The 26886-nt window shown below is 32.2% G+C and overlaps 1 protein-coding gene and 1 pseudogene across 3 annotated transcripts; one reads left to right on the plus strand and one right to left on the minus strand.

Annotated features, from left to right (window-relative positions):
- The first annotated feature begins 18117 nt into the window (after positions 1-18117).
- Positions 18118-22238, plus strand: LOC110418576 (phosphatidylinositol 4-kinase gamma 7 pseudogene; annotated as a pseudogene). 2 transcript variants are annotated; one of them, XR_016351309.1, is made up of 2 exons: positions 18118-18477; positions 19096-22238. The product of XR_016351309.1 is annotated as a phosphatidylinositol 4-kinase gamma 7 pseudogene, transcript variant X2 (transcript). The 2 variants fall into 2 exon arrangements; XR_016351308.1 differs by having other exon boundaries at positions 18118-18447.
- A 224-nt stretch (positions 22239-22462) lies between these two features.
- On the minus strand, positions 22463-25947 carry LOC110418706 (uncharacterized). The gene is made up of 3 exons (XM_021431506.1): positions 25546-25947; positions 23635-25063; positions 22463-22929 (listed from the first exon to the last, which is right to left on the minus strand). The coding sequence occupies exons 1-3, from the start codon at positions 25909-25911 to the stop codon at positions 22685-22687; spliced, it is 2040 nt and encodes a 679-aa protein (XP_021287181.1). The 5' UTR covers positions 25912-25947; the 3' UTR covers positions 22463-22684.
- Between the last annotated feature and the right edge of the window lie 939 nt (positions 25948-26886).

The following is a 26886-nucleotide window of genomic DNA, read 5'->3' on the forward strand; positions in this document are numbered from 1 at the left end:
TATATATATAGAATTACAAAGATGAGTAAAAAATCTAAGTAGAAACCCATTGATAAATAAAAATGGTAAAAAGTAGATGCCAAATTAAAATAAAATAGTAAGTGTGACTAATAATATTGCGAAATATAAAATGAATGTTAACAAAACAAAGTGAGGTAAGGGGCAAGGGTTAATTGTTTAAGCCCCCGACAATCATGGCGAGCATTCACAGAGTACAGATACAATGGAACAGCTTGGCGTGACTATATATATATATATATCTTTCAATCACACAATCTGGTTATATTTTAAATTAATTAGTAGAACATGGCTCTTCTTTCATACCTTTTTGTACCATGTTTCCCTTTATTCTACTCTCTTCACACCTAAATTTCCACTTATGGATCCGCTAATTCTCTACCCTTTTTTAAGTTTTAATATTCAAAACCCTCTGCCAATTCTTAGAAACTTCATATCCATGCGTACATCCCTCAATTTTTTTTTCTTGTCTCATTTTCCCCCTCTAAAGAAACACTAATTTCTTCCTTTTTGACATCATATATACATATATAGGAGGTAACATGGGGAACCAAACCAGCTCTACTTTGTTTAAGCCAATAAGACCCTTTCGTGTGTGTGTGTGTGTGTGTCAAAATATCCCCAAGGACAATCCAACACGTCCTCCTACCTCCTCCCTGCGTCAACACCAAAGATAAAGGGATTAAAAAAAAGGGAAAACATGTTTTAATTGTAATTTCGATAAAGAATATTATTGTATATGATTGATTTCTAATTTGTGTCTTGAAATCAATTATAGTATAAAATTGAGTGACACAATCCTTACCTATAGTGGATGTAGAAATCTTTATATATATATATATATATATATATATATATAGAGTTTAAAGTTAGGATAATGATTGAACAATATTTCAACTAAACAGATAATTTGGATTTGGTAAAGAATAATGACTCAATTGGAGAAGGGATTATTCCAAGAGCATCCTCAAAAATGTTTCTATATTTGTATTTCAATGCTTGCGTATACACACCATTATTGAGCTTAATGGAATTTACATGTGAACTAAAGTGTAGGAAATAAAACTTAACATGCATTGCACATTAAATATTATAATTAGATGTTCAATTATTTCAAAATTACTTTACGTATACTTATGGAAGATTATTTAGATTTTATACGCAATCACACTAGGCAATAGACTTGTGTTTTCCGATTAGCATCGTTGAAAGTTAGTGCAATATATATCCATCAAAGACTAAGTTTATATGTATAGGGAGAAGCATTAATTTAACGTTAAATCTGAAATTCAATTATGGAAAGGAAGCGTAAAAAAGAGTCAAACTAGAGTTGTTCAGTGTTTGAGTTTGCAATAAGAAATCAAGGACTTGCTTAATTGAACCAAGTAGACCGCACGGCAGCAAATTAAGTCATAAAGCTATCGACTTATAGACTTTGAAATTTCAATACAATGCTGGTAAGACCTACATTCTTCGTCTCTTTGGACCAGTCGTCATGTTCTCATTTCTTCTTTGGCGTGATTCATGCAAGCCAAAAAAAAAAACATGTGGCCGGTGTTTAAGGTGTTCAGAATTCAATAAATGAGGTTAATGTAAGCTGGAGAAACTGCATGAGAAATCCTAGTGAAACAGATACCATGGCTCAATAAAAACCCAAAAACTTCAAAACCACACTTAAAAAGTCTCTTTTGAAAATCATCCTACTTTGCTCCAAGTTTTCCTCAATCATCAAGGAAAAAGTAGTTCATCAAAACCATTTAACCTATACAAATTATTTGTCCAAGTAATTATAAGACAAATCTACATCTCTATAAAAAATTTGAGAAATTTTTGTATAAGAAAATATTAAATTAAATATGATATTAAAGCGGGTTCTATCTCATTTAGAGATAAATTTATTATTTCAATGTATGAAATTCAATAGGCATGATAAGTCTCTTAGACACATAAATAACAAAAAATAATTATTTTTTATCAATTGATTTTAAGTTGAATGTTTATGATATAAAAGATAAAAACAAAGATAATAGTGAAATTTAGAGATCAGAATCGAGTAAATAAATACGCTGCTGCAATCAGATGATTAAGATAAAAGATATTAAAGGAGAAATGAAACCCCACAAGCAATGCACTTGTTCTGAGGAGTCGTTAGTACGTCTAATGCTGTCTTATCTTTAATAAGATTTGTCTGCTTGTCGCCATTCCATTGGTTGTTGTTCTTTTCACTTTCATTATCGTCTTGCACATCTCATTATCTTTGCCACCATTTTTCTTTTCCCTCCTTCACTTTCTAGTGAATTTCAATTCATCACATGACTGATTTTGATGGATTACCATGCAGTAGCCAGAAAACGAAAAAAAGTGTGATTGAATCGACAAATTCAGCACATTTGGTCTTTTTTTTCTGGTACCAAAATTTGTAGAAAAATGTCGCCCATTAATAATTCAGATATGTGCTTTCACTACTGCATTTTAGTCAAGCAAGCCCAGCCAAGTATATGCTCAATTTCTTGTAACCTCGAATTTAAATTAATTGCGTGCTAAAGATTAAATGGAGTTTCAAGTTTGTTAAATGTTTTCAAATAAAAATGGCTTAACAAAAAATTTAAAATTATATACCAATAAAATCATAAACACCATGGATATAAATTGTGCAGATAAATTTTCAAATAATTCTAATAATTTTTAATATATATTTCTGGACACATAAATATATAAGAGGTATTTTACTTATTATCGATTATTGTAAAATTTTATGCTCTTTTAAAATTTAATATGAAATTAAAACATACACGATTTCCGTTGTTGTTCCTTTCATGATACGTTTATCACGTAAAAAGTTTATTATCTCTAACATATGAGAAAGTATTAGAGTGAGAATAAGTAAATTTCATATTTTTTAAGGTGAGAGTATGTTAGATACATAAATATAATAAATGTCACTTTATTTATTGTCAATTATTTTAAATTGAGGGTCTATCTAAAATTTAGAAAACTAAAGTCATCCATTATTAATTTAGATATGTACTAGATTCGAGCAATGCCAGCCAAGTAAAATTTCAACTTCATTTCTGTCCATGACATTAGACATGTGCAATATTCGTTCTTCTTTTTCTTTTTTTTGTCTTCTTTGACTAAACTTTAGGTGGATTCCTTTATAACTGAAGTTTCTATTAAAAATAGTTCAATAAAAACTGATTGGAAATTAAATTAGAGAATTGATAGAACTCATTGAATAGATTATGCAAATAAAATTCAAATAATCTTAACAAGTTTTAATATTTTATTAAAATAGACATTTGGATTAAAAATTAAAACATATTTTCACCATTTAGTAACTAACAATTAATATTTGGGTATTGATTCCATTTTCAGTAAATACTTTACATAAACAATACAAAAAAAAGGTCTATACTTTACATATATTATAGTTATAATAAATATTATACATAGTTTTGTCTTTTAATTTTGAGTTTATTTTAATAATTTTAAATTGAAAAGTTCACGAATTTTATTCATTGAAATCCATTTTAGTTTGAGTGATTAAATGGGATGGAAGAGGATTTGATGTATTAAGCAAATTTTAGTTCTCACACCATAGAATTAAAATTTAAATCCCTTCTCTTGATGGACATCATGCTTTGAAGTTATAATCAATTGATTAGTATTTGTGAGCTAAGTAATTTAAGTATTTATTTAGAAAGCATAATGATTTTTTAACCTTCATGCTAACTCCCTAGTCCCTAGCTAGGTAAATTATATTTAATTTTCTCATGACTTTGGATTATTTTCTTAGAGAATCTTATGGTTTCACAGTGAACACTTGGCATAATGGCTTTACAATTAAAAGCCACTCCTTTTTTGCTTATGTTTTCCTGTCTCTTTTCATTTCTTTTCGTTTTGCATCTTTCGCTTAATCGTTTTCTTTTTCATTTTTTTTATTTTAATAACGAAGGTCCAACTATTTCCACATTTTGGACCATACGTCTATAACAGGCCAAAAACGTGTTAAAAATTAACGTCATTCTTTTATATTAAAACCTATATCCCCTAAGACTTGTGATTGAGCAATGTCGTATTAGTTGTGCAAATAAATAAAACCAAAAAAAAATCTTACCTATGACTTATCTTAATTTAAGCAATTTAAAATTTAACAGTTTTTAATTTTTAATTTTAAAAATTAACCTATTATTTTGTTTAACTTTTTTTTTTTCAAATTTCTCCATTTTTAAAAAAATTGATGATAAAAGTTAATATATTGCCATTAATAGATATTGATCCATGTCTATATTTATAAAGGTTTACTTTCACATAGTTGATGTTAATCTTATTAATTATATTTGCTAAATTTTGTCATTGTTTTTTTTAAATAAATAAAATCTTAAAGAGAATTAATTTGAATAAAACAATAAGTAAAATTTTAAAATAATAAAAATTAACAAACATTAACTCTTGAAATAAGCATTTAAGGAACATTGAAATAGTCGTACAAGTATTTAGAAAATTGAGGCTTCAAATAAAAGAAAAAAAAACATAAAAAATCATTTAAGCTTTCTTGTGTGTGATGGAAATATTAAACAAATATAAAATTGAAGGTCTTTTTTTTACGACATTTAAGTTGTTTCAATTGTTGGATTAAGACGAAGATATTAAAATGTATTTCTCTGGTTAAAATGGAAATAAGTTATTGGTAAAATTGGAACTTAGAAATTTTGTGAAGTAAATAAAGTTAAAAAGCGAGAGAGAGAGAGAGAGAGAGAGAGAGAGAGAGATGGGGAGCAAAGCACGTGAGAAGGGATTGTTGTTGTGTTGGGAGAAGGCAGTGAAACCATAAAGATGAGGGGAGAGGCGGTGCTCACTCACGGCTGGCTTTGGCGTTAGGCGTAGAAGCAGATGATGGGTATTGGCCCGAGGAGATGCGTAACGTGACCAACTGATGTGATGTGCGGTCATTTTCATGCTTGTCGCCTCAGATGAAATTGGGTGCCCCACCTGAGTTGACCCTCCCTACTCACGTGCATTTTTCCCCCTCTATCTCTCTATTTACACACTCTACTCCGACTACTGCTGCTCGCCCCACCTTCCCCTCCCCCTTCTTCTTTGCATTCACAAAAATGTGTCACACTCAATTTTGTTTGTTTTTGCATTCTTATAAAAGATAGAAAAAACAATTAATTTTGCTAATGCATTTAGATTGACCTCTAATCATTGAACTTAAGGCAATATTAAGGATTACTGGAGCAAAATCTGTTAATGATCCCTAACTTTTTGTTCTAATTTCACTTTAATTTTATCTTCTTAATTATTTCATCCACATCCTTAATATTTTAAAGTAATTTCATTTAGATTATTTTGTTACATTGTTAATCCGTTAACAATTGAAAAAAAAAAATCCACATAGAATGTTAAGAAAATGCTCATGTAACGTGTCATGAAATTTACAACATGAACATATGATGTGGACATCTGTTGTTAATTTCAAAGAAATAATTTAACAAAAAGATCAAAACAAAACTACTTTAAGAAATTAAGGACCCAAATGAAATAATTTAAAGATTGAAGACTACAGTAAAATCAGAATAAAAGGCTAGGGACCATTGAAGAAATTTGCCCTAATAAATGTTATCCCAATAATTATCAAAGAGTAATTTTAAAAAAATAAATTGCAATGTCTTGTCCAATTAGAATTGTCATTACTATATAATTATTTGAGTTAACATAACAATAGATAATGTATCCTTTTCATGAGCTAATTAAGTCTGAAATACGTAACAATAATATATCAGTTTCGTATGAAATACTACATTGTTTATATATGCTAATGCAAGTAGCTATATGACCATCGAGGGCCCATATTTATTTTGATACAACTAAAAAAGGCTTAAGTATGGGATAATAATTTGAGGACGACCGGGTTTTTCCAATTCATTTGTGTCGTTTTCATAGTTTTCATCTCTTTGGGTCTCTATTTGTCGCGTAGCTAGGTGCCACCCACCAGAGATTTGATGGTTTTATTCACTACAAAAAAAAAAAGATTTTGACATTTTACACACATGAAATTATCCTCCAATAATTACCACTAATTTTTATATTCTTAGGTTATCCATTATCCCACCGTTGGAATCTTGAATACATTATTGAAGGAAAAGCATTAAAATAAAGATCACAATATAAAAAAAAAGTAAATTAATTATTAACTATACTAATTCTTATTATAGCTTGTCAGGATAGGAATACTAATTAAGGCCATAACGTCTCTAACCCTACCTACATTAAACAACTGGGAAATAAAGTAATTACAGATTCCCATACAAAGAGCCAGCACACAAGGTTCATGCACACTATAGTGTTGCTTTTCTTCTTTCTTTTTTGTTTTTTTTTTAACACCCAAAAGTGTTTCATGTTTTATTGATAATCTCTTCCTTTATATAGAATATGGGTTTTCGCCCCCTTTTTTAACTCAAAGGAACTAGGGTCCAACATGCTTATTTATTACCTATATACTTTTTATTATAACAAACATTAATAGATTTATTATTTATTATTTTACATTATTTGTAAGTAATGAAAAACTAGTAAATTTAAGATTATGTTTGTTTTTGGAAAGAGAGAGTACATTGCATTATAAAAATGAAAAGGTTGCAGAAAGGAAGCTGAGAAGAAGAAGGGGAATATGAAGACAATAATAAAACAAGTTATTACAGAAGACACAGGAAAAAAAAGTTGAGGAGCAAAAATAAGCGCGCAAATACCGCAACCCGGCAGTACTTAGTTGTCTTCAAATACTTATTTTAAACGACGGAAAGCTTTTGTTTTTAGTAACAGAGTTTTCCCTGTAACATGGACATTCCTCTGCTAGGGAATCCGTTTAGGGATCAGTTAACAATGTTTTTTCCTCTTTATTTGTATTTTTTTTTTTGGCCTTGTCTTAGGATAATACTTTGTTATTAACACACACTTTACTTTTACTTAATTTAATCCAATTAATAATTGGGGTTTTAATTTTTTTTAATGTTTTGTGAAAGGACAGATGTCAGTTTCGCCGTGGAATCCGCATCGCATCACGTGATTAAAAATGTCTGCCCACCACACCCTCAGCCTCCCAAATCACGTGGCCAACTCACGGTGGGATTATTGTGGGGCCCAACCCACGATATTACGCGATCCCGTTTTCTCGTATCCCCTCAATTTAGAAATATGTTCTTCTTTATTAAAGAAAAAACGATTTTTTAGCCCTTCTCTTTGTTACTTGTTACGAAAAGAAATCTCTTGCCTTTTAGCTCTAGGAATTTGTTTGGTTTAGTTTTTTTTTAGTTTAAAAGTTATTAAAATTTTTTTATAAAATATAATAATTTTTAAAATTAAATTTAAGTTATTTAATAAAATAAATTATTTAAATTTTAATTGTAATTAAAATTATTTATCAATATCATTTTCAATCACATAATAAACCAAAACAGAATAAATCTACTTCGAGATTATATACGATTTCATATGTTAAAATTAAATAAATTTATTTAAAAATAAAAAAATTAAATAGTACCTGAATATGATTTTAAATTTGGGTTTTATTTTCTTTGAATCTTTGTAAAAAAAATTTTCAAAATTTGTTATTCTATTATTGGGTCTTTTATTTTTTTTAGTAATATTTGTAAAAAGAGGAAAATGAAAGGGAGATTATTGGAAGATGATGATTTACAAAGGAGAGAGAGATTGATTAAGAGAAGAGGTTATTTTTTAAAAAGTTGGTATGTTTTTTTTTTAAAAAAAAGATAAAGCCCTTCTTTGGAGATATTTTTTAATTTTATTTTTTTAAATTACTTTCTTATTTTAAGAATTTTTTAAAATTTTGTTTGATTTTATTTTTACTTTTAAGAGATAAATAAATTAAAAAAAACCTAAATTAAACAAACACTAAATACTTATATCATTAGACATGGTTACCTATTTGTTCTTTTGTATTGCTTAGATTTGTAGCGATTGAAGCAAAATCTTTTCGCTCCAAAGATTTGTAGTGAGACAAAAAGGAAATAGTTGTTTATTAGTTATTAGGCCTTGATAGCCTTCAACTCTTGAACCATTGCTTAGATTCATTAGCAATTTAGCATTATATATTTATGTTTCAAGAAAAAAAAGTTTCATATATGAATTTTGAGTATAAGAATTATATATATATATTTATGAGATATAGATATTAATCAAAGGAAAATCATCTAACTAAAAAAATTATTAAGATGTAAAAGTACATATTATTTTAAAAAAAGGATAATTTTTCATCTTCTTTCATTCTAAATGAAAATTTTTTGGAAAAAGGGAGGACCTAATTATAATGAAAATAGTGGCAGATAGAGAAAGAAAAAGAAGCCATGCGTGGGAGGTTGTTGGAAGGGTGCAATGGTGGGGTTAAGACATGTGATATCTACACGTATGTTACATACAATGGCGTGACAGCACCCTACAAATAATTTGATGATATAGATTGGGGCTTTTTTAAAGAAATATATATTTTGGTGATGTAGAAATTATTGCAAATTAGTAGTTGTATATACAGCGTACGCAAAGCACGTGAGCCGGGGGTGCTAAGGGGGCAACCACTCACGTGCGCCCATCCCCTGCCGTTCATCTGCCACACTGCCTGCCGCCTCGCGTGCGGTGGGGTCCCCTCCCTGCCTCTCTCCCTCTCGCTTCGTGCGATTCCCGTTTATTTATTTTGACGCCGTCAATCGCCGTTAGGTTATTGGGTTGACGCTTTTATGGTTAGGAGACGTCGTGGCGTGGTTTTAACTGTAGTTGAAAGTATGAAAGGTTTGGTGCCTCGCAGCACATGCGTCGTTTTGATTAACTTTTTCTCTATTCCATTTTTGTGTTTTACCTTTCTATTTTCCCGATAAATGAAGTGGCCCAATTGTTTTATTAAATTTTTTTAAAATTTATTTTCTGTATTTGGAAAGAGTTTAAGAAGAGAATATTTTAAAGAGAGAGAATTTGATAAAATTGTAGAACATGTCAAAGGTAAAAATAGTTTGTAGATTTATTATTTTTATGAATTATTTTCACTATTCTTCACATGGCATAATTGTTTCATTTTTTTATTCTACAAAATAATACTTAAAAAAATAATAATGCTTTAGTCAAAATAAGATATCTACATACCCTAAAGGTCCAATATATCAACTACATTGTTAGTATATATATATGTGTATATATAATTAATTAACAATCCTTTCTTCTTAGTTCATTCTTTTTCAACTTTAAGATGAAAACAATATTTATAACTTTTGATTTTAATAAATCTTAATTAATTAGGGATAAAAATTTCCACATAAATGATGTCTAATATGACATAATACACACAAACACACACACACACATATATATATACACACATTGCTTCAAAGCTAATATCCATATAAGTTTATATACATTTTAATATAGATTTTTATTTATTGGTTAAAAATTTATTTTCTATATATGCATGCATTTTAAGAACTAGGTATATAATTTTTACATTTATATATTAATTTGTGTGATGTAAGTTGTGTGTAAGCTCTAATTAATCAATAAAAGTTTCTTAAATTAAACAGTAAACCCGATGATATTGGCTGGAAAAAGATTGCAATCGTTCATTTAGAAATGAAGTTGTATGGAAATTATAAGAAACAAATTAATTATATGAATAATATTAGATAAGCATAGCTAGGTAAGATAATTTGTTAAGGACGTGGTTGAGCAGGAACAAAAGCATGTGTAGACATAGCTATTCAACTGTCTTTGCCGCCCACCACCCCACCCCCACCCCCCCAAAAAAAAAAGTCTCTAAGTGATAAATGCTACGAAATCTCTCTTTACAAATGTCGCTATAAGATTCCCGCTTCCCCCTTGATTGTTACTTGTTACTCTAACCCTCTTCACCATAAATTTGTTGCTTGGATATGCATGAATGCTTCTAAAGAAAATTAGTTTACATTATATAATTAATAATTAGAAAAATAATAATATGACTTAATAATAATAATGTTTGTAGAGCTGTTTTTTTATTTTAATCTCTGTCGAATGTTTTGAGTAAAAGGCGTGATTAATTAAGCTAATCACCTTTGACTATATTAATTCCAAATTGAGAACCCTTGAAATTCTATAGTTTTGGTTACCTTGGTTTTGAGACATTGGAGTAAAATTAATGGAAATTGGGGAAATAGCAGTCGGAGCAAAAGGCCAAAGGCAACAGGAAAAAGAGGGCGTACATGACAGCACGTGCTGCGAGGGACTAGGCGGTGCGTCACTCTCGCTCGGTCTTTCTCGTGACGGTGTCACGTGGGGTTGGGAGGAAAGCTGGACCCCACAAAATTACCCTATCAAACCCAAAGAAACAACCCACTTAGTGGGGGCATGTGCTCTCCTTTCCCAACTCACCTGTCGTTTATGTTATGGGTCTTTCTTTGGCCTTTTTCTGTATTTTTTTTTTTCCTTCTCTCACTATAACAAAAATACTAAATAACTAGTTAGCTTTGAAAAGAAAGGGGTACCCTTTCTCTTGCTGACGTGTCTCTCTCACGTGATGTGCTCGCGTGCCCCCTTCCTTTTGGCTGGTCCTAACTCTTGAAACGTGGCCCCACTCTTTCTGGGACAAGTGTCTCATTCTACTCTGCCAAAACTAGATTCTCAAGTTTCCTATTCTTTGATGGCTTAGCTGTAACATTTTTATTTAATTTATATTTTCTTTTCCTCTTGTTGGATAAAATAAATTCCTTTTCTGGGGTACCCATTTTTGTGCACGTTGAGGTCACCCCATGGAAATGGACCACTGTCCCCCGCTGATGGTCCACCCTTGATTGAGCTCAATTTTCCTGTTCTGGCCCATGTTAGTGTTTTTGGTGCAACTCAACATTTTTTTTTCCTTTGTCAAAAGTAAAATAGAATTCATTTCCTGCTCAAAGCAGTCACAGCCAGCAGCGGGTTGGACTTGTCTTGGCCCAGCCGAAGCCCTGTCCAGTTTCCACTTACAAAGTTTCTTGAAAGTGGGCTAACTGCTTCTCGGCCAACGCAAGTTTTTGGTTAAGATTGCTTCAGAGCGAGGACCAAGGAGAAACGATGCTAAAGGTCTGTTTCTTGCCTTGATATCCGCAGGAATGGAAATCTAATGTTTTTCAAGTAGCAGGAACAAAAGAGATCATAATAGGATTTGACATTTTGCTAATGCAGCAGCGAATCTTGTCTCCAGGATTTGTTTCTAATCCAAACTTAGTGTTTAATTGCCCACGTTTAATATAAGTACCATATAACAAGGTTTTCAAGAAGGATAAACTAAGGGGCTGTCAAGTCCTTGTCCACAACTCCATACCATATGCTATATATTTGTGAAACATTATAAAAATTCTACCGCAAATAGCATCTTAATCTTTAAATGATTATGATGAACTAGGAGGGTTGTAAGTGGGCTAATTGCCTCAAGCCCAACACAAGGATTTGGTTAGGATCGCTTGGGTACAAGGATGTTGAGGCATGATCTCTAAGTGACATGATTAATCCACTTGAATGATCTAAAGTGAAATGATTAATCCACTTCAATGGCCAATATTCCTTGCTTTAAGCTTAATCTTTGCATCCACACATCGGCAAGATTGTATTATCACGTGTTTTTCTTAAATATTATTAACAACTCTCTTTATGCTTTGTACTATTGTTGGTTTTTAAAGTGAAGTGATTTTGAATTTAAATTTAATAATGTTTTATCTTGATGTTATCAAGAGACAACCTATATGGAGCATCCTACTATCTATCAATCTATATTTTATCAGATTTTATTAGGGAGTAAAACACAATTGTCTATATTGAAAACGCAGTCCTCAAGCATGACAATACAATTGAGTGCGTGAAAATTGAACAAGATGGTGAAACGGTGGGTGAACAACAATGGAGCCAAGCAGATAGGATTCGATTCACAGCTCGGTGCAGCAGCTATTGCAAGCTATAACTCTGAACCTGGTTTCATTATTTGGTCAACTTCAAGGCACTATCAAACTGGGACCGTGGTGTACTACAAACCAGCATTTCAATGCGAAGTTGTAACCGCAGGATAACTTTTATGATGAGCGCATGTGTCATAAAATGACATAAGATGGTTGAAAATCATGACGCTATAGGATATAGGATGACGATGATGAACTATAAATATAAAGGGGAGTCCAATGCAGTAATCCACTTTATATTCTCATCAATGCTCTTTGGCTTCATAACTGACTCAATGTATGAATCCTCTTAACATCTGCCTCACAAAATAATGGAATAAAATGTGCTGTAAGTTAAGTTATTATTATTATTTATTTGAAATGACAACTGCAACAAGCAACCGAAGTTGACAATCACAAATAACGCTGTAAGGTACGTTATTTAATATGAAAATGTAAATAATGATATATTACATAATGGGTTATGCTAAATGGTCAAAAATCTGAAGAGGGTAAATTAAGCAAATTCTAAATGCTTCATCACATCCAGCACTTGGATTTTTAAATTCGCATGTCGTGACAGTTGTGTTAAATTTTTTAAGAAATATAATCATCTATATTATTTCATCATTTTTTTTGTTTGTTTACTTTTTATTTTCGAAAGCAAATGACAAATAATATTTATTTTTAATATCTTTTTGTTATTTCATAATAACTTTTTTAAGATGTAAAATTAATACAATTAAAAAAAATAACAATATTGAACCCTAAGGATTAGATTTGGATGCGTTCGCTCATTAATTTTATTAGGAATTAAAGAATTTCCTAAGTAAAAGTTGAAACATATATATGGCTTAGTATATAATACTTGAACTCAAAACTTTAACAATAAGTGGATTTAAACACTTTTTTTTTTCTACATATAAGGAGGAATAAGTGGGATTGGAATTTTAAACCTCAATCTTCCTAAAAAAGAGTAACAATGGTTAAGACAAACTGAATTATAGTACTATTTGGTCATGGAACTAACTATTATTGTGTCTAGTAACAATTGTTGAATAAAGATTTGATTAATTAAGAACATGTAAAGTACCTCTACTAACCAAGGAACATAATTACAAAAGAATAAAATCAATTGAAGTGTTGAAAGAATGATGAGCTTTACAACGTTTCAAATGATGAGAAAGATTTGAAAGCTTAAACCTAATCCTATCTTCCCACATTGAGCTCTCATAATTTCACCAACTGGCAATCCCTCGAGAATGGTTGTCACTTTCTTGACTAACAATTGCTTATCTTACCTGATCACATGAAGATGAAGATTAGATTAGATAAAAGAAAGTTGGAAAAGAGAAAAAGATGAAAAGAACTAAACTCTACAGAATCTCTCTATCTAAGTATTGCCTTGGACGGTATAACATTTCTCTATCAAATGGGAATATTAATTTCTCTATGAAAGGCACAGCCAATGGTCCTTCCCAAATTTGGGTTTGGAGGGAAAGTCCGTTTGTTTGACTCTTTATCAGAATCTTCAAAGCTTGGGATGAGAGTGAACTTCATTTAGTGCACCAATTCATATATAAATGGCGTTTATGTCGTATAAACATGCTTGCTTCATGCTTATGTTATATTTCATTTGCAATGATCATTGATTGTTGCCCTTTTCTTGACAGATATATAGATGTTTGATGTTCAAATCTCTTCTTAATTCGAGTATATATCGAACTTCTCCATATATGCCAAACCGGAGAGGGTAAGCTCAGACACTGATGGAAACACTGAGACCTACCACAAAGTAGTAGCGTGCAGGAATGCAAGGCATATGTCTTTTTTTGGATTCCTTCCTCAGTCACTTCAACACAAGTATTGCTTTGAGGCCTTTAATTAGCTGGCCAGCATTTGGATGGATGCTACTCAACTCACTACACCATTGCATAGTGACAAGATGATTAAACATCAGCCCAAAAAGAGTATACTATTGTACTTTATTGGCTTCCATGTTCACATGGTTGAAAGTTGAAAATTAAAGTTCTATTAACTCCAAAATGGCATGCTTAGGGCGACGGGTGCCAAATTTATTATTAATAAATGCCTTTAATTATCTATAATTCAAGGATTCAACTCTTTGAACAAAGGAATATTTATTAGTAGTTACTATTGGATTAAAAACTTAAAAAATTAAAATATTAAGAAGCATAAAAGCTCCTCCAACATTTGCTAATTAATTTTACCCCCACCCCTCTTCACTGGATATGTCTTATTTACTCAACTATAAGTATTTTGGAAAACGTAATTTATTGAAAAAGTGTTGTGCGGAATGACTGTAAAAATTCATTTCAATTTTAGCATTGCTGTGAAGAGTTACTGTATGTTCGGTTGGGGGATTGGCCCTTTATTCCTAAGGAATTTTTGTTTCTTTATTTGATTGTGAAATAGTTCAAGAAATGGTTATTTTTCAAATTAAGGAATAACTAATACCATCATCCTCGTGATATTGATTATTCCATAATTAAGGAATAAACTTTAAAAAATTGAAAAGATCAAAATATTCCTTACAAGTTTAAAAAATTACAACCTTATTTGTATTAAAATATTATTTTTTATCTTTCCTCCTCCTCTTCCTTGATATCAAATATCAAATTTTGAATAAAATATTAATATTTAAAATGTTAAAGAGTAACTTATAGATAAAATATTAATATTTAAATTATCAATTATTAATATTTAAAATAAATTATAAATTATTAATATTTAAAAATAAAATAAATTAAAAAATAATCATAATAACATTTAAATTATAAATAAAAATTAAATTATCAATTACTAATATTTTAAATAAATTATAAATTATTACTATTTAAAAATTAAATTAAAAATCAATGGTCATAATGATATTTAAATTATAAATAAAATATTAATATTTTAAATAAATGATCAATTATTAGTATTTAAAAATAAAAAAATAAATTATCTTATATTATAATAAAAGATTTTTTTAATATCTTCTATTTCTTTCTTATTCCAAAATTATTTTTATCAATTAAACATAATAATAAATTATAATAACTATTCCTATCATATTTTATTCATCGTATCAAATTATGTAATAATTATTTTTTTATATTTTCACTTTATTCTATTTTTACAAAATAATTATTTTATTTCATTCTTATTTTTTTTCATGGATCAAACGTACTATGTATTTGAAAAAAACATGATGTTGATAAGTGAATAATGTGTTATTTTCTTATATTTTTAACTAACTTTTTTTAAGATGTTTTAAAAAATGAATTATTTTAAAATTTATTTTTAAATATATACACAAAAAATAATTTTTATTTTTTTAAAAAAATTAGAATTTCTTCAAACTAGAAGTTAACAAGTTCTATTATTCTCAGTACACTTTTTTTATGCAATGTACTAAATTTTTATTTTAAACTCAAAATACATAAATAATTAAAAGAGTAATTTTATAATTCAAAATAATAAAAATAAGTATATTTGTAAAATTGCAGGTGTGCGTTTAAGTGAAAAACAATTTTTAACTCTGATTTCTTAAATGCTTCAATGGCCATTAACGTAGCTCTATATATGTGTGTGTATGTATATATCCAAATATTGACCACAATCCCTTATATATATTTATGAAGCTCCTCCTCCGCCACCACCATGAAATGTAGTTTTCAAAGGGATTAATTTGCTGTCGCCCCACCACGATGCATCACCAATGGCGTCCTTTGCAGTTAGGTATTGCTATTGCCATTATTAGAAATAGGGTACATTTGCATCATGTTTTTAAAGTCCAAACACCAAACCAAACTAGTCAATTCCAATTGCAAGCAACGATTACTTTCTAAACGATTGAGTAATCAAAACATTAGTCTTTATAAACATTGATGATTAGAACGTGAGTTGTTAAAGTTGAGTGGCTAATCAAAAATTCTCCAAAAGTTAAGTGATTGAATAAGTCCGAAACAATATTTTTTAAAATTAGATGATGCAAAACAAAAGCTCTCAAAAAATTGAGTAACCAAATAAGTAATTCATCATACTAAAACTGTGTAAGTTTTGCTTTCAACTTTTAAAATTCACAAAAAAAGTTAGATGTCCCTTGGGAATAGGATTTTACCTCAAAAATGTCGAAATCAACTTGATAATTACATATCAAGTCTGCGATTGATGGTCATGTTCTGAGCATAATATTACCTCGTTTGGTTGACGAGGGAATATAACATTCCCATAATCTTACTAAACTATCTTCTAATATTTAAGTAATCAAATGCAACTAATAGAAAAACAGTTGACTATAAAATTACAATTGCCATGTATTTTCCCAAATTAGATTTAAAATTTTAAAGTTATTTATATAAAAAGACATATCTATAATATTTATTTAAGAATGAAAATTTATATTGTAACATAAATGACAAGAAATTATTTAAAAAATGAGAAAAATAAAATTATATATATATAAACATAACTATTGCAGCATATTTCTAGTTTAGGATTTATGGAAATTAACTTTGGGGCTTTTTTTTTGGAATTTCGATCAACTACAAAATATTATGGATTAAAAAAGCATTTATTAAAAATATAAAAGAGAGAAAATTAACCTTCCTTTCGAATCAAAATATTATCTAAAAAGTGTGAGTACAAGATTTCTTTGACTAAATTTTTGATTTTTTGAAATAAAATATTTTCGAGTAACATGTTGTCAAATGAATCAAATATCAATAGGCTCTCGAGAATATAATAAATATTTTAAACAAAAATCAAAGATTCTGTGAATCAAACTAATTTTTTAAGTTTTTATGAAGAATTGGGACGCTTCTTATCCGTCATCCATTAGGTTGTTTTAATTGATTTAGATTCAAATCCCACTTCATTGACATAAAAAAAGAATTTTAAACCATTTTTGAGAAAAGAAAAAAAAATCTTAAAGGAATAAAGTCAAACCAACACAAATTACTTATTTCGATTGAATTTGGTTTGAATTTCATTAAAAAAATAAAACAAAATTGGAGATTTAAAAATTGAAAAAAAGTATTTTTGGTTTTTCGCTTAAATTTGTTTCCTCTTATCATCCAATTTATTTTCAGAAAAAAAATAAAACAAAATCAACATTAGACTAAGTAAAAATGCTGAAGATCCAATAATCTGACACTGTCACATATTGCTACTGCCAGCAAGCAAGCGTTACCTGTTTGGCCACCAACTCCCCCTCTATCCATAACCTCCACGGTATCCGATGGTCCATGTTTTACGTACTTGGCTTGTCTCCAATTAAGTGAAATATGTTGACCAACAAGTACAAAATTTCTTTTCGTGGTCGTAGCCCCTTTGCCTTGACTCTATAAACGTTCATGGGCTGCATGCCAGGACCATTCAAAATTACTTCTTTCTCGTTTACCAGCTTTTCATTTTTCTCTTTGGAAAGTCCAACCCATATTGACTACTTACAATAACAAACCTCAACATATTTTAAGGGAACAAGACAACTTTAGGAACTTGACATTTTGAATTGTAATGTTTCAATTTAAATCTTGCAAAGAGGCAAAAAAAATATGAGATGGAATTTATGTATGACCCGAAATCATATGTATACAAAAATAATACTTAAATAACTTTTTTCCATCACAAAAAAAAAAGACACAAAGTAAATTATTAATTTAACTACAACATCATTTCATTTGAATTAATCTGTTAACCTATTTATAAAAAGAAATATATTGTAATATTTTAAAATCTTCGTTCATATTTTCTGATTTTAAAAAATGTGAATAAACTTATATAATCTAACTAATTCTTAACAAGAAGAATCTAGTATAATCACCATATTTTTGCTTATAATAATACCCTTAAAAGTTTTTTGCTTATTCATATTTAAGATTTTAATCTTAAAACACTCTCACAATGATTAATTTGTGATTATCATCATAAGTCATTAGTGTAATTTCAATTAAGAATGTCATTAATTACTTTAAAAAGAAATTGTATTGATACTATTGTTGTACCTATGCGTACAACTACCGTTTCCTGCTCCGCTTCCCCCGGAAAAAACTACCTCCCTTTTGTTATAATTCTTATTAGATCTAGAAAATTTAAAAACACATTTTCCTTCTTCTACAACTTTGATAAAAAAAATAAAAAAAAATAAAAAAAATAATAATAATCAATGCAGAGAAGTCCTTAGGAGTCAAATGATGTCAATAGGAGGTGTTTTTGGTAATTACGGAGAAAACGGTCTAAGTCTTTACTCAATTTTCATGTCAGAGTCGACACTATTTAACTGCATTCCCTTCTCCTCAGAGGCAAACACACAGGCAAAGAGAGAGAGAGCGAGAGAGAAGGTTTAGAGGTTACCGGTGATGGAATCACGGTCAAATTGCAGCCGTTGATATTGCATACTCTCTCTGTCCGCGGCTTTTTCTCATTAACGGCCGTGATCTGTCCTCCTCTTCCTTCTCTCTGTTCAGCAAACTTGGTGAGTTTTCGTTTCTTAGGCATCCTAAAGGTTTCTTCTATCTTCTCTTCGTCATTGATTTTCTCTTGTTAAATGCGACTGCATTTCTTGTTTCTTTCGTTCTTCCTCTGTAAAAGATTACGAGAAACGAATAAAAGAAGGAAAGAAAATGGAACCAAGATTTCCTTTCTACTTAAAAAAGTTGTAGCTTTTTTCCGTCTTAAAAATAAAAAGAAATTAGTTTTAAGTGTTGGAAATCAGAAGTTAGTGGCAGATTCGGCTGGCTGATCTTTGCCTCTGGTTTCTTTTGCGTACGTTTATTTCTTCGTTGTTGTTTCTAAATTTTACTGAGATCTTGTGTTTAAATGTTTTGTCTTCATAATGATCCATATGGCGATGTTTTTGTTCTTTCAAAAATGGGTTTTTTTTTATTATTATTATTATAAATTTGTAAAGAGATAGATTCAAGTAATAGCCACTTGTAATTCTTTCGTAATTTTCTGTTTTAATCTTCTAAAAATGCTCAAAGAAATCAGTAATAAAAAAATTATTGTTTTCTTGGTTATTGCTCCTTAATTAACAATAACTAATAAATGTTTTGAATTTTTTTTAATTATATAGCAGCTAATTATGTCCTTTTTTTTAATTGGGTTCTTCTAAATCATGCAGTTCCATCAGTGGTTTCTATGCAAATGTAGCTGTTTTGCTACTTTTTCGCCCGCGGCCACACGTTGTGGCCTTTTGTTCTTGATGTGAACTTCTATTTTGGGGCAGTTTACGTCGACTGGTTCAGTTAATGCTTGCTTGGCATGCGATTACCTCTCTCATTCTGTTGGTGTCGGCAGTTAAGTTGGGCACCACCCGCTTGAGAGAGAAGGATCTCTTCATTACCGTCACCTAATTTTCTGTACCTTGTTATGGCTAGTAAGTTGGACAGTCCGGTACAGACCCAGGTGGCTGTTGCCGTTTTTAATGGTATATGTAATGGAGAGTACCATGGGAATACATGGGCTAGGCCTTCTAGGACGCGGCGCGTATTTGTGCAGACTGAAACTGGCTGTGTCTTGGGATTAGAATTGGATCGAAATGACAATGCTCATACAGTTAAAAGGAGGCTTCAGCTTGCCCTTAATGTCCCTACAGATGAGAGCTCTTTAACATATGGTGATCTCACTTTAAAGAATGATCTCAGTGCTATTCGAAATGATTCCCCACTTCTTCTCACTCGAAATGCCATGCACAGGAGTTCATCCACTCCATGTCTCTCACCTACTGGGAAGAATTTTCAACAGGGAGATCGAAGTGGTCCAATTGAAATATTGGGGTGCTCAAATCGTTTTGCTGGAACAACTGAATTGGTGAAGGACATTATTAGGGCAATCAAGAATGGTGTTGATCCGATCCCTGTAAATAGTGGGCTTGGTGGTGCTTATTACTTTAGAAACATCAAAGGTGAGAATGTGGCTATTGTGAAGCCGACAGATGAAGAACCTTTTGCACCAAATAACCCGAAAGGCTTTGTAGGGAAAGCTCTTGGCCAGCCTGGTCTGAAACATTCAGTGAGAGTAGGGGAAACAGGATTCCGAGAAGTAGCTGCCTACCTTTTAGATTATGGTCACTTTGCCAACGTGCCTCCTACTGTTCTTGTAAAGGTTACTCACTCAGTCTTCAATGTCAATGATGGTGTGAACAGGAATAAGCATCAGAACAAGAAGAAGGTCAGCAAGATTGCATCACTGCAACAGTTCATTCCTCATGACTTTGATGCTAGTGACCATGGAACCTCAAGCTTTCCGGTTGATGCTGTACATAGAATAGGGATTTTGGATGTTAGGATCTTTAACACTGACAGGCATGCAGGAAACCTTTTGGTCAGGAAGCTTAGTGGGGTTGAGGGCTTTGGTCAAGTTCAGCTCATTCCAATAGATCATGGCCTTTGCTTGCCTGAGAGTTTGGAGGACCCGTATTTTGAGTGGATCCATTGGCCTCAGGCATCAATTCCTTTCTCTGCAGATGAACTTGAGTATATAAAGAATCTTGATCCAGTTCGTGACTGTGATATGTTGCGGGCAGAATTGGCCATGATTCGAGAGGCATGTCTCCGTGTTTTGGTACTTTGCTCAATATTTCTTCAGGAAGCAGCTGCTTTTGGACTGTGTCTTGCCGAAATTGGTGAGATGATGAGTAGGGAGTTCCATGGCCAAGAGGAGGAGCCAAGTGAACTTGAGGTTGTGTGCCTTGAGGCAAAAAAACTCACAATGGAGATCGACATGTCATTTTTTGAAGCTGATGAAAGAGAAAATGAGTTTCAGTTTGACATGGATTGTGAGGCAGCAGAGGTCAATGTTGGCCCAAAGATGTCTGGTTTGTTTGCTAAACTGCCCTTTTATTATCGGTCTGAAAGTCTTAATGACCAAGACCTTCTAGCTCAAGTAGATGAGAATCTTGAAGAGTCTGAAATTCAGGTGGATGGAGGGCCCATTAGTGCTGCAGTTGCTTGTAGGCACAAAGACGATTGGGTTTATACTGTTTCAAGGTTATCTCTCTCTTTGAAAAAGGTTAACTTGGGTGAGAAAGGCTTCCACTACCACGGTGGAAAACAAAAAGGGAAGATAATTGGCTACTCATCTAGGATGAGAAGAAGTGCAAATGAGCATCTTCCTACATCTACAAGCCTTGTGAAGTTTGCTGACATGAATGAGGAGGAATGGAATCTCTTTATTGAAAAGTTCAAGGAGCTTCTTTACCCTGCTTTTGCTAAGCGAAGGTCTCGAACAATTGTGGAGAGACAGAGGCTTGGGACTTCATGCCAGTTTTGAGTTGGTTAAGTCTATATCCTGTTGATGTAGATTTTAAGGTTTTTGAAGAATAAATTCCTTTTAGTGCTGGGAATTGGCATTTTTACATAGGTTTCTTGCACGATAAATAGCCTTAGAAGAAGAAATCATAGCTGGCAAGGGTAGTGTATGGGTGTAAATATACTTGGGATCAGAGTTTGAGTCAGGGAAATGAGAAAAGATTGCCTCAAGGTTCTATCCTTATTTGAATTGATATTCTGGTTTTCAGAGTTTCCTTCTTGTTGACTCTGTACAATTATATGATACAAAGAGTATCGAGGAAAAAAGGTGAAAGGTTTTGAAGTCCAACAATAACTTTCACACATATGTATATTCGTGTGAAGTGTGTGATGGTGTGATTTAATACAAGACTAGTTTTGAATAATTTTGTGTGGAAGATCCCTGGTTTATTTTGTCATTTATTAATTGCTGTCCCTCTCCCTCATGCAGTCATGCCCTTAACTTTGTGGTTGCAAGCCGAGCATCTCAATGTAGTTCGGTTCAAAAAATCAAACCTAGAGCTTGGGAGCAGAAAACTATCACCTCCCACATCTGCAGGTCAATTGCTGGTTAAATAGCCAGCAAACCTGAGTACCTAATTTACCACATCACAGCTGTGGCTATGGCCTGATTATTCCGAGAGTTTTACACTCCCAAATTCTATTTCTAGGTTGAGGGGATGCTGACATTTGCCCACAATTGATGTAAGGTCTCAACATAAAAGGAGACCCATCTTCGTGATTTCAAAGCAACAGAGACAATGCCAGCAACATAGCAGCAATTGACGAAAGGGACTACATAACTTTGTTGTAAGAAACTAATTTGAACCCCTTCCTTCATGTACCGGCTAAGGGTTTGCCTATTCTAATCTTGCTACTTTTACCTATTTATGGTACCGACAAAGACCCCTCTTTGCTTCGCAATGTAGACGAGTAAGAACTCAGCAAATGACAATGGTAATCCATCGCCCATTGTACTCGTGCTTCCGCTTTACCCAAGCGATAACCCTCAGTACTGGTGAAAAGGATCAAAATATTTGATTGCATAATGGGGCTGGAGCGACAGTACAAGAGCTCGGCTCATGACAAGGATATGGCCCTGGATTCTTGCTTCAACCATCAAGGCAGAGAGGACAAAATTGTCTAACTAATACCCAAAATCATTCATGGTAAGTGGGGAAAACCTGGAAAACATAAAGCTAAGAAATAGAACAAAGCCATTCTACTTTATTCACGTGCTTTCAATGTGCTTCGGAACAAACTGCACTAGATACATTATCTCCCAATTCAACTTACATTTGTTTTACAGAAAAACAACAAATGGGTCAAAGAGGGAAAATGGCCGTTTGACTGCAAGGGGAAGAGAATTGCAATCCACCTTATGATGTATAAATATGACAAAACGGCTTGGTATTGACAACCTTATAAAGGTCCACTATGACCTTTCTCAATCATAATGGAACAAACAACATTCTTCACAAAAACATAAAAACACTCTCGGCAAGAATTTGGCATCAAAGTGGACTTATGTCGCAGTTTAATATCATCAGTGTGGCTACATACTGAGCTTGGAAAAGGGCGGACACTGGATGTCGAGTGTTGAAAACCACATGCTGCCAAGATGGTATGGGTGGCAAGCCTAGCCATCTCCTTGAATGCATCAACCCCTGCACACACAATATGTCATACTATCTTTCATAAATCAAAAAGCATCCAAGATACAATAAACTAGAGTTTACAATGGCAATGCCAAAAGAATATACTCATAATTTCATGGAAAATGATTAAAGGCATCGCAACTAGCCGCACATACACCCAAACAAAAACAAAAAAAAATGGCTTTCCAACTAAATCTTTAAATCATTCAGGTAAATTCCTTTCACTTTTCATTTTTTTGTTGCTCCATTCTTGTTGAGGTGCTATTGTTTTGCTACATTTTTCTTTCATGTATAATATCAAATTTGTTGGCATGCTAGCCAGAATCCAAAGGATTTTCCACAAACTTAATAGTACAGGTCCTTCGGCAGTTTAATAAAAGAGAAAAAATAGCTTAACACTTGGTGGTAATTAGAATACTTCCGCAATCAGGATGATAATAGATCTCAACATCACCTGCCTCCATGGTCAAATAATTCCAGCCTCAACCAGATATGCATTATTGTTTAAGAAATACCAGTGCATTTAATGCAGTAATTTACCTTGAATGTATTGCTTTTGTTTAATGAATTATTATTCCAAGAATACATTAAATACTAACTCTCTAATCTAGTTAGCAAGCATTCTTCAGACACTTGTTATAGTAAAACCTTAATATGGTTCAATTGTAGTGATCATTCCTCCTATCCAAATAAAAAAAAAAAAAGTGATCATACCTAATCGTTTGTCTTGGCTTAGGAGCTTTAAATTGAGTTTAACAAGAGATTGGATCTCACATTTGACATTATCATCTTTTCTATCCTTGCTTTTGGAACAACTCTTCTCTAACCTGGTTCTCCTCTCAGGTATATCTAAAATAGATACACCGAACTCCAAGTTGGAATCTAATGAATCGGCAGATCCTCGTAGCACTGAACCAGCCGAACTAGTTGAACAAGAATATCCACCATCCTTGTTTGCATTTGATGATGATTCTTGACATTTATTTTGAGCATTTTTCACAAATGGCCTCACACCATTCACATGGCAGTCGTCATTTTGAATCTGGAACTTTGTAGATGATGGAGATGGAGAAAATCGAGGTGAATGAGAAGTAACAACTCTCTCACTGGATTGTATACTCATAACCATCCTCTTTTGCTTGTCCATTTCTGGAGATTTGTGTTTTTCCTTTTCCCTTTCACGATAATAATACCTGTAATGCATCTGTTTTCCTGTTCTTTCCTCATTCCTAGTTTCAATTCGCTGGATTTGCGATATATGAAGGCCTGAACTGCTGATTGCATCTTTTGAAGCACTTCCCAGGCAAGAGGGTTTTGTTGAGGTCTGGTTAAGACAACTATTCCTTTTACAATTCTTTTGCATTGACTTGGCAATATTCATCATTTTCCAAGCCTTGTCAGTATCATATAAGTCTACCTTAGGCTCAACAAAACCGTTCTGAGAAGTAGATTGTTCACTTGTGGAAGAGGATGATTGTGGTTCACTTGAACTATGATTAGACACTGAAAAGAGAGCCACCGTACCTTTTCTACGACTTCCACCACCAGATTCAACCATACTAGAAGAGAAACCTAATGATCTACTTTGCAATGAATGCCAATTTTCACGAAGAGCTTGTATGCGGCTGTGCACATTTCGACAAAGGCCCAATGTTCTTGCACCTGGTTCAGTTGAATTGCCCATGGTATTCCTACTTCTTTCAATTGGACCACTTACTTTATCCACAGCATTGCGTTCCCTTTTGGGGACAAGAGGAGGTGGCAAATAAGTAGGAAGTGAAGAGACGCTTGCATTATGTCCACTAAACACTGGAATATTTGATTCTCGTACTATATCAAAAACTGAAACATTTGCTTCTGCTAATAATTTTACATGAGAATTTCCAGAGATCATTTTATTACCAGTGTTAGTATCTACTTCAGTTTTTTCATGTTCAGACCTAGAAAGAGCACAATCGTGACAAAACCAGTCACCATCAGGCACAGTCGCACCCAAGCCAACACAATAAGTATGAGCAGCTGAATCACAGAGATCACAGAGTAGTAGAAGACTTTCATTAGCTATACCATGGCACACGCTACATTTAACTTCTGCATAAGGATCAAAAGGCCCAGATGTTGCATTTCCAAAGAGATGGTAAACCTGAAAAGGTAACAAATATCAGTAAAGGACAGCATCCATGTGGTAAATGATTCTATGACCTTTTTTACTAGTGAATTCCACCTCTTTAACTGACAAATGAAGCCCAATGTCTAACTAAGAGCATGGTAACTTGAGTGGTGGCATTTTTGCACTTCATCTCAAGCTAGGGCAAATAAAACTTTCCTTGAGTGAATGATACACAGAATTCAGTCAGGTATCAAATTGCCCAGAGCAGAATTTATCAGAACTAAAGAACAATTATAAAAAAAAAAAAAAGTTTCCCCAAATGTCAGTTATCCTCCTCATATAGCCCGTCTCTGTAATTATAATAATTAAATTTATAAAAACATTAATCATAGAACTCAATTTAACAGAGCACGCCAAAAACTAAACTCAAATATAAAACCAATTAACTATCATCATTGTTTTATAGAACAGAAAAAAATGGCAATTAAACTCGACAACGATAAAAGAAACGAGACCTGGTCTCGCTGAGAGATGTTAACGACCCGTTCTGAAGCAAAGACACCTTCCTTGGGCGGTCTCCGAATGGCGGTGAACCTGCGCTTGCACATAGGGCAACGCGACTCCACCTTGGCCCATTCCATGATGCAAACGAAGCAGAAGAAATGATCGCAGCTGTCGATTTTGCCTCTGATGGCCCTTTTTCCACCGTCCGATAAGCATATTCCGCATATCTCGGAATCTGAATCATCGTCGTCCCCCGATTGTTGTAGGTGATGACCACTGGGCTCGTCCTGAATGATTGACTTGGAATTAGGGGTAGTGATTTTGAGGCGTTTGTTTGGGGAAGGAGATGGCGAGCCGGATGTTGAGTCACCCGCCATTTTTTGTCTTCCTGATTCAGCCGTCTTGGATCCTCGCGTTCACTCAACAGAAGTCAATAATTGAGAATCCAACTCGGTTAAGAATCAAGGCCTTGGATTGGGTCTGTTGGGCCTCGCCCAAACCACTAACTGGGTCACTTTTCGTGCTTGAAAGCCCGTTAGTCTTGAAATCATTTAACATTATGATACATAATAAATTGAATGACCTAAAGCTAGTCTTACCCAAAATTACACAAATTTAAGCATGAAAAATCACTTTTTTTTTTGTTTTTATTTTCTTTTGCAACTAAATTCAGGGAAGGAAATGTAATCCCATCTTTTTTTTATTTAAGTTTCTTTTTTATTTTCTGATCATCAATTATTCACTTTACATCTTTAATTAGCTTTCGACCCTATGAGATTTTTCTTAATTACCACATTATGAATAACCTCTATTCTCTCAAAAATGAAGCTATTAATTTTACCTAATAAAAATAACAAAATGCTATCAATTCAAAGTTAACCTATTTATTCACACTTCAAAATTCTTTTGTAAATGTCCCTAAAAACTTATTTTTGTAATTTTACTCTATAAAATTAACAAGTTAATCTTTATTGCAACAAAAATTATTCATAAGAATGCTATTAAAAGAATATTCACAAGATTTTAATTGAGAAAAAAATCAAGAAATCTCAAGAGAAAAAATGTTAAAAATCAAAAGAATTGAAATTGTGGCTTACCCAAAAGAACAAAAGTTTTGAAATTGTGAAAAAGAGAAAAGAGAAATAATAATAAAGAAATAAGAAAAGAATTAAATAAATGATGTATCAAGATTTGAGGAAAATGAGACATTTGGTTGCATGGGGAACTAGTTTCCTATGCAAGAATTCAAGTGATAAACATACCTATTTAAAATTAAACAAAGATTAATCTAAAAAAGATTTAAAAATACACAAAAAAGTTTATTATTAAACCAAAGATACTCAAAGCAAACT

This window comes from Theobroma umbraticum, unplaced genomic scaffold, assembly GCF_002168275.2.
Source record: "Theobroma umbraticum cultivar Fairchild unplaced genomic scaffold, ASM216827v3 scaffold_50.0, whole genome shotgun sequence".
Lineage (NCBI taxonomy): Eukaryota > Viridiplantae > Streptophyta > Magnoliopsida > Malvales > Malvaceae > Theobroma > Theobroma umbraticum.

Excerpts from the sequence above, each read along its gene's own strand:
- LOC110418706 (XM_021431506.1), bottom strand. The coding sequence starts at position 25,911 with ATGGCGGGTGACTCAACATCCGGCTCGCCATCTCCTTCCCCAAACAAA. Across the intron at positions 25,064-25,545 it reads ACATCTCTCAGCGAGACCAG|GTTTACCATCTCTTTGGAAA; the intron begins GTCTCGTTTCTT and ends TTACCTTTTCAG. Across the intron at positions 22,930-23,634 it reads AAGCCAAGACAAACGATTAG|GGGTTGATGCATTCAAGGAG; the intron begins GTATGATCACTT and ends TTGTGTGTGCAG.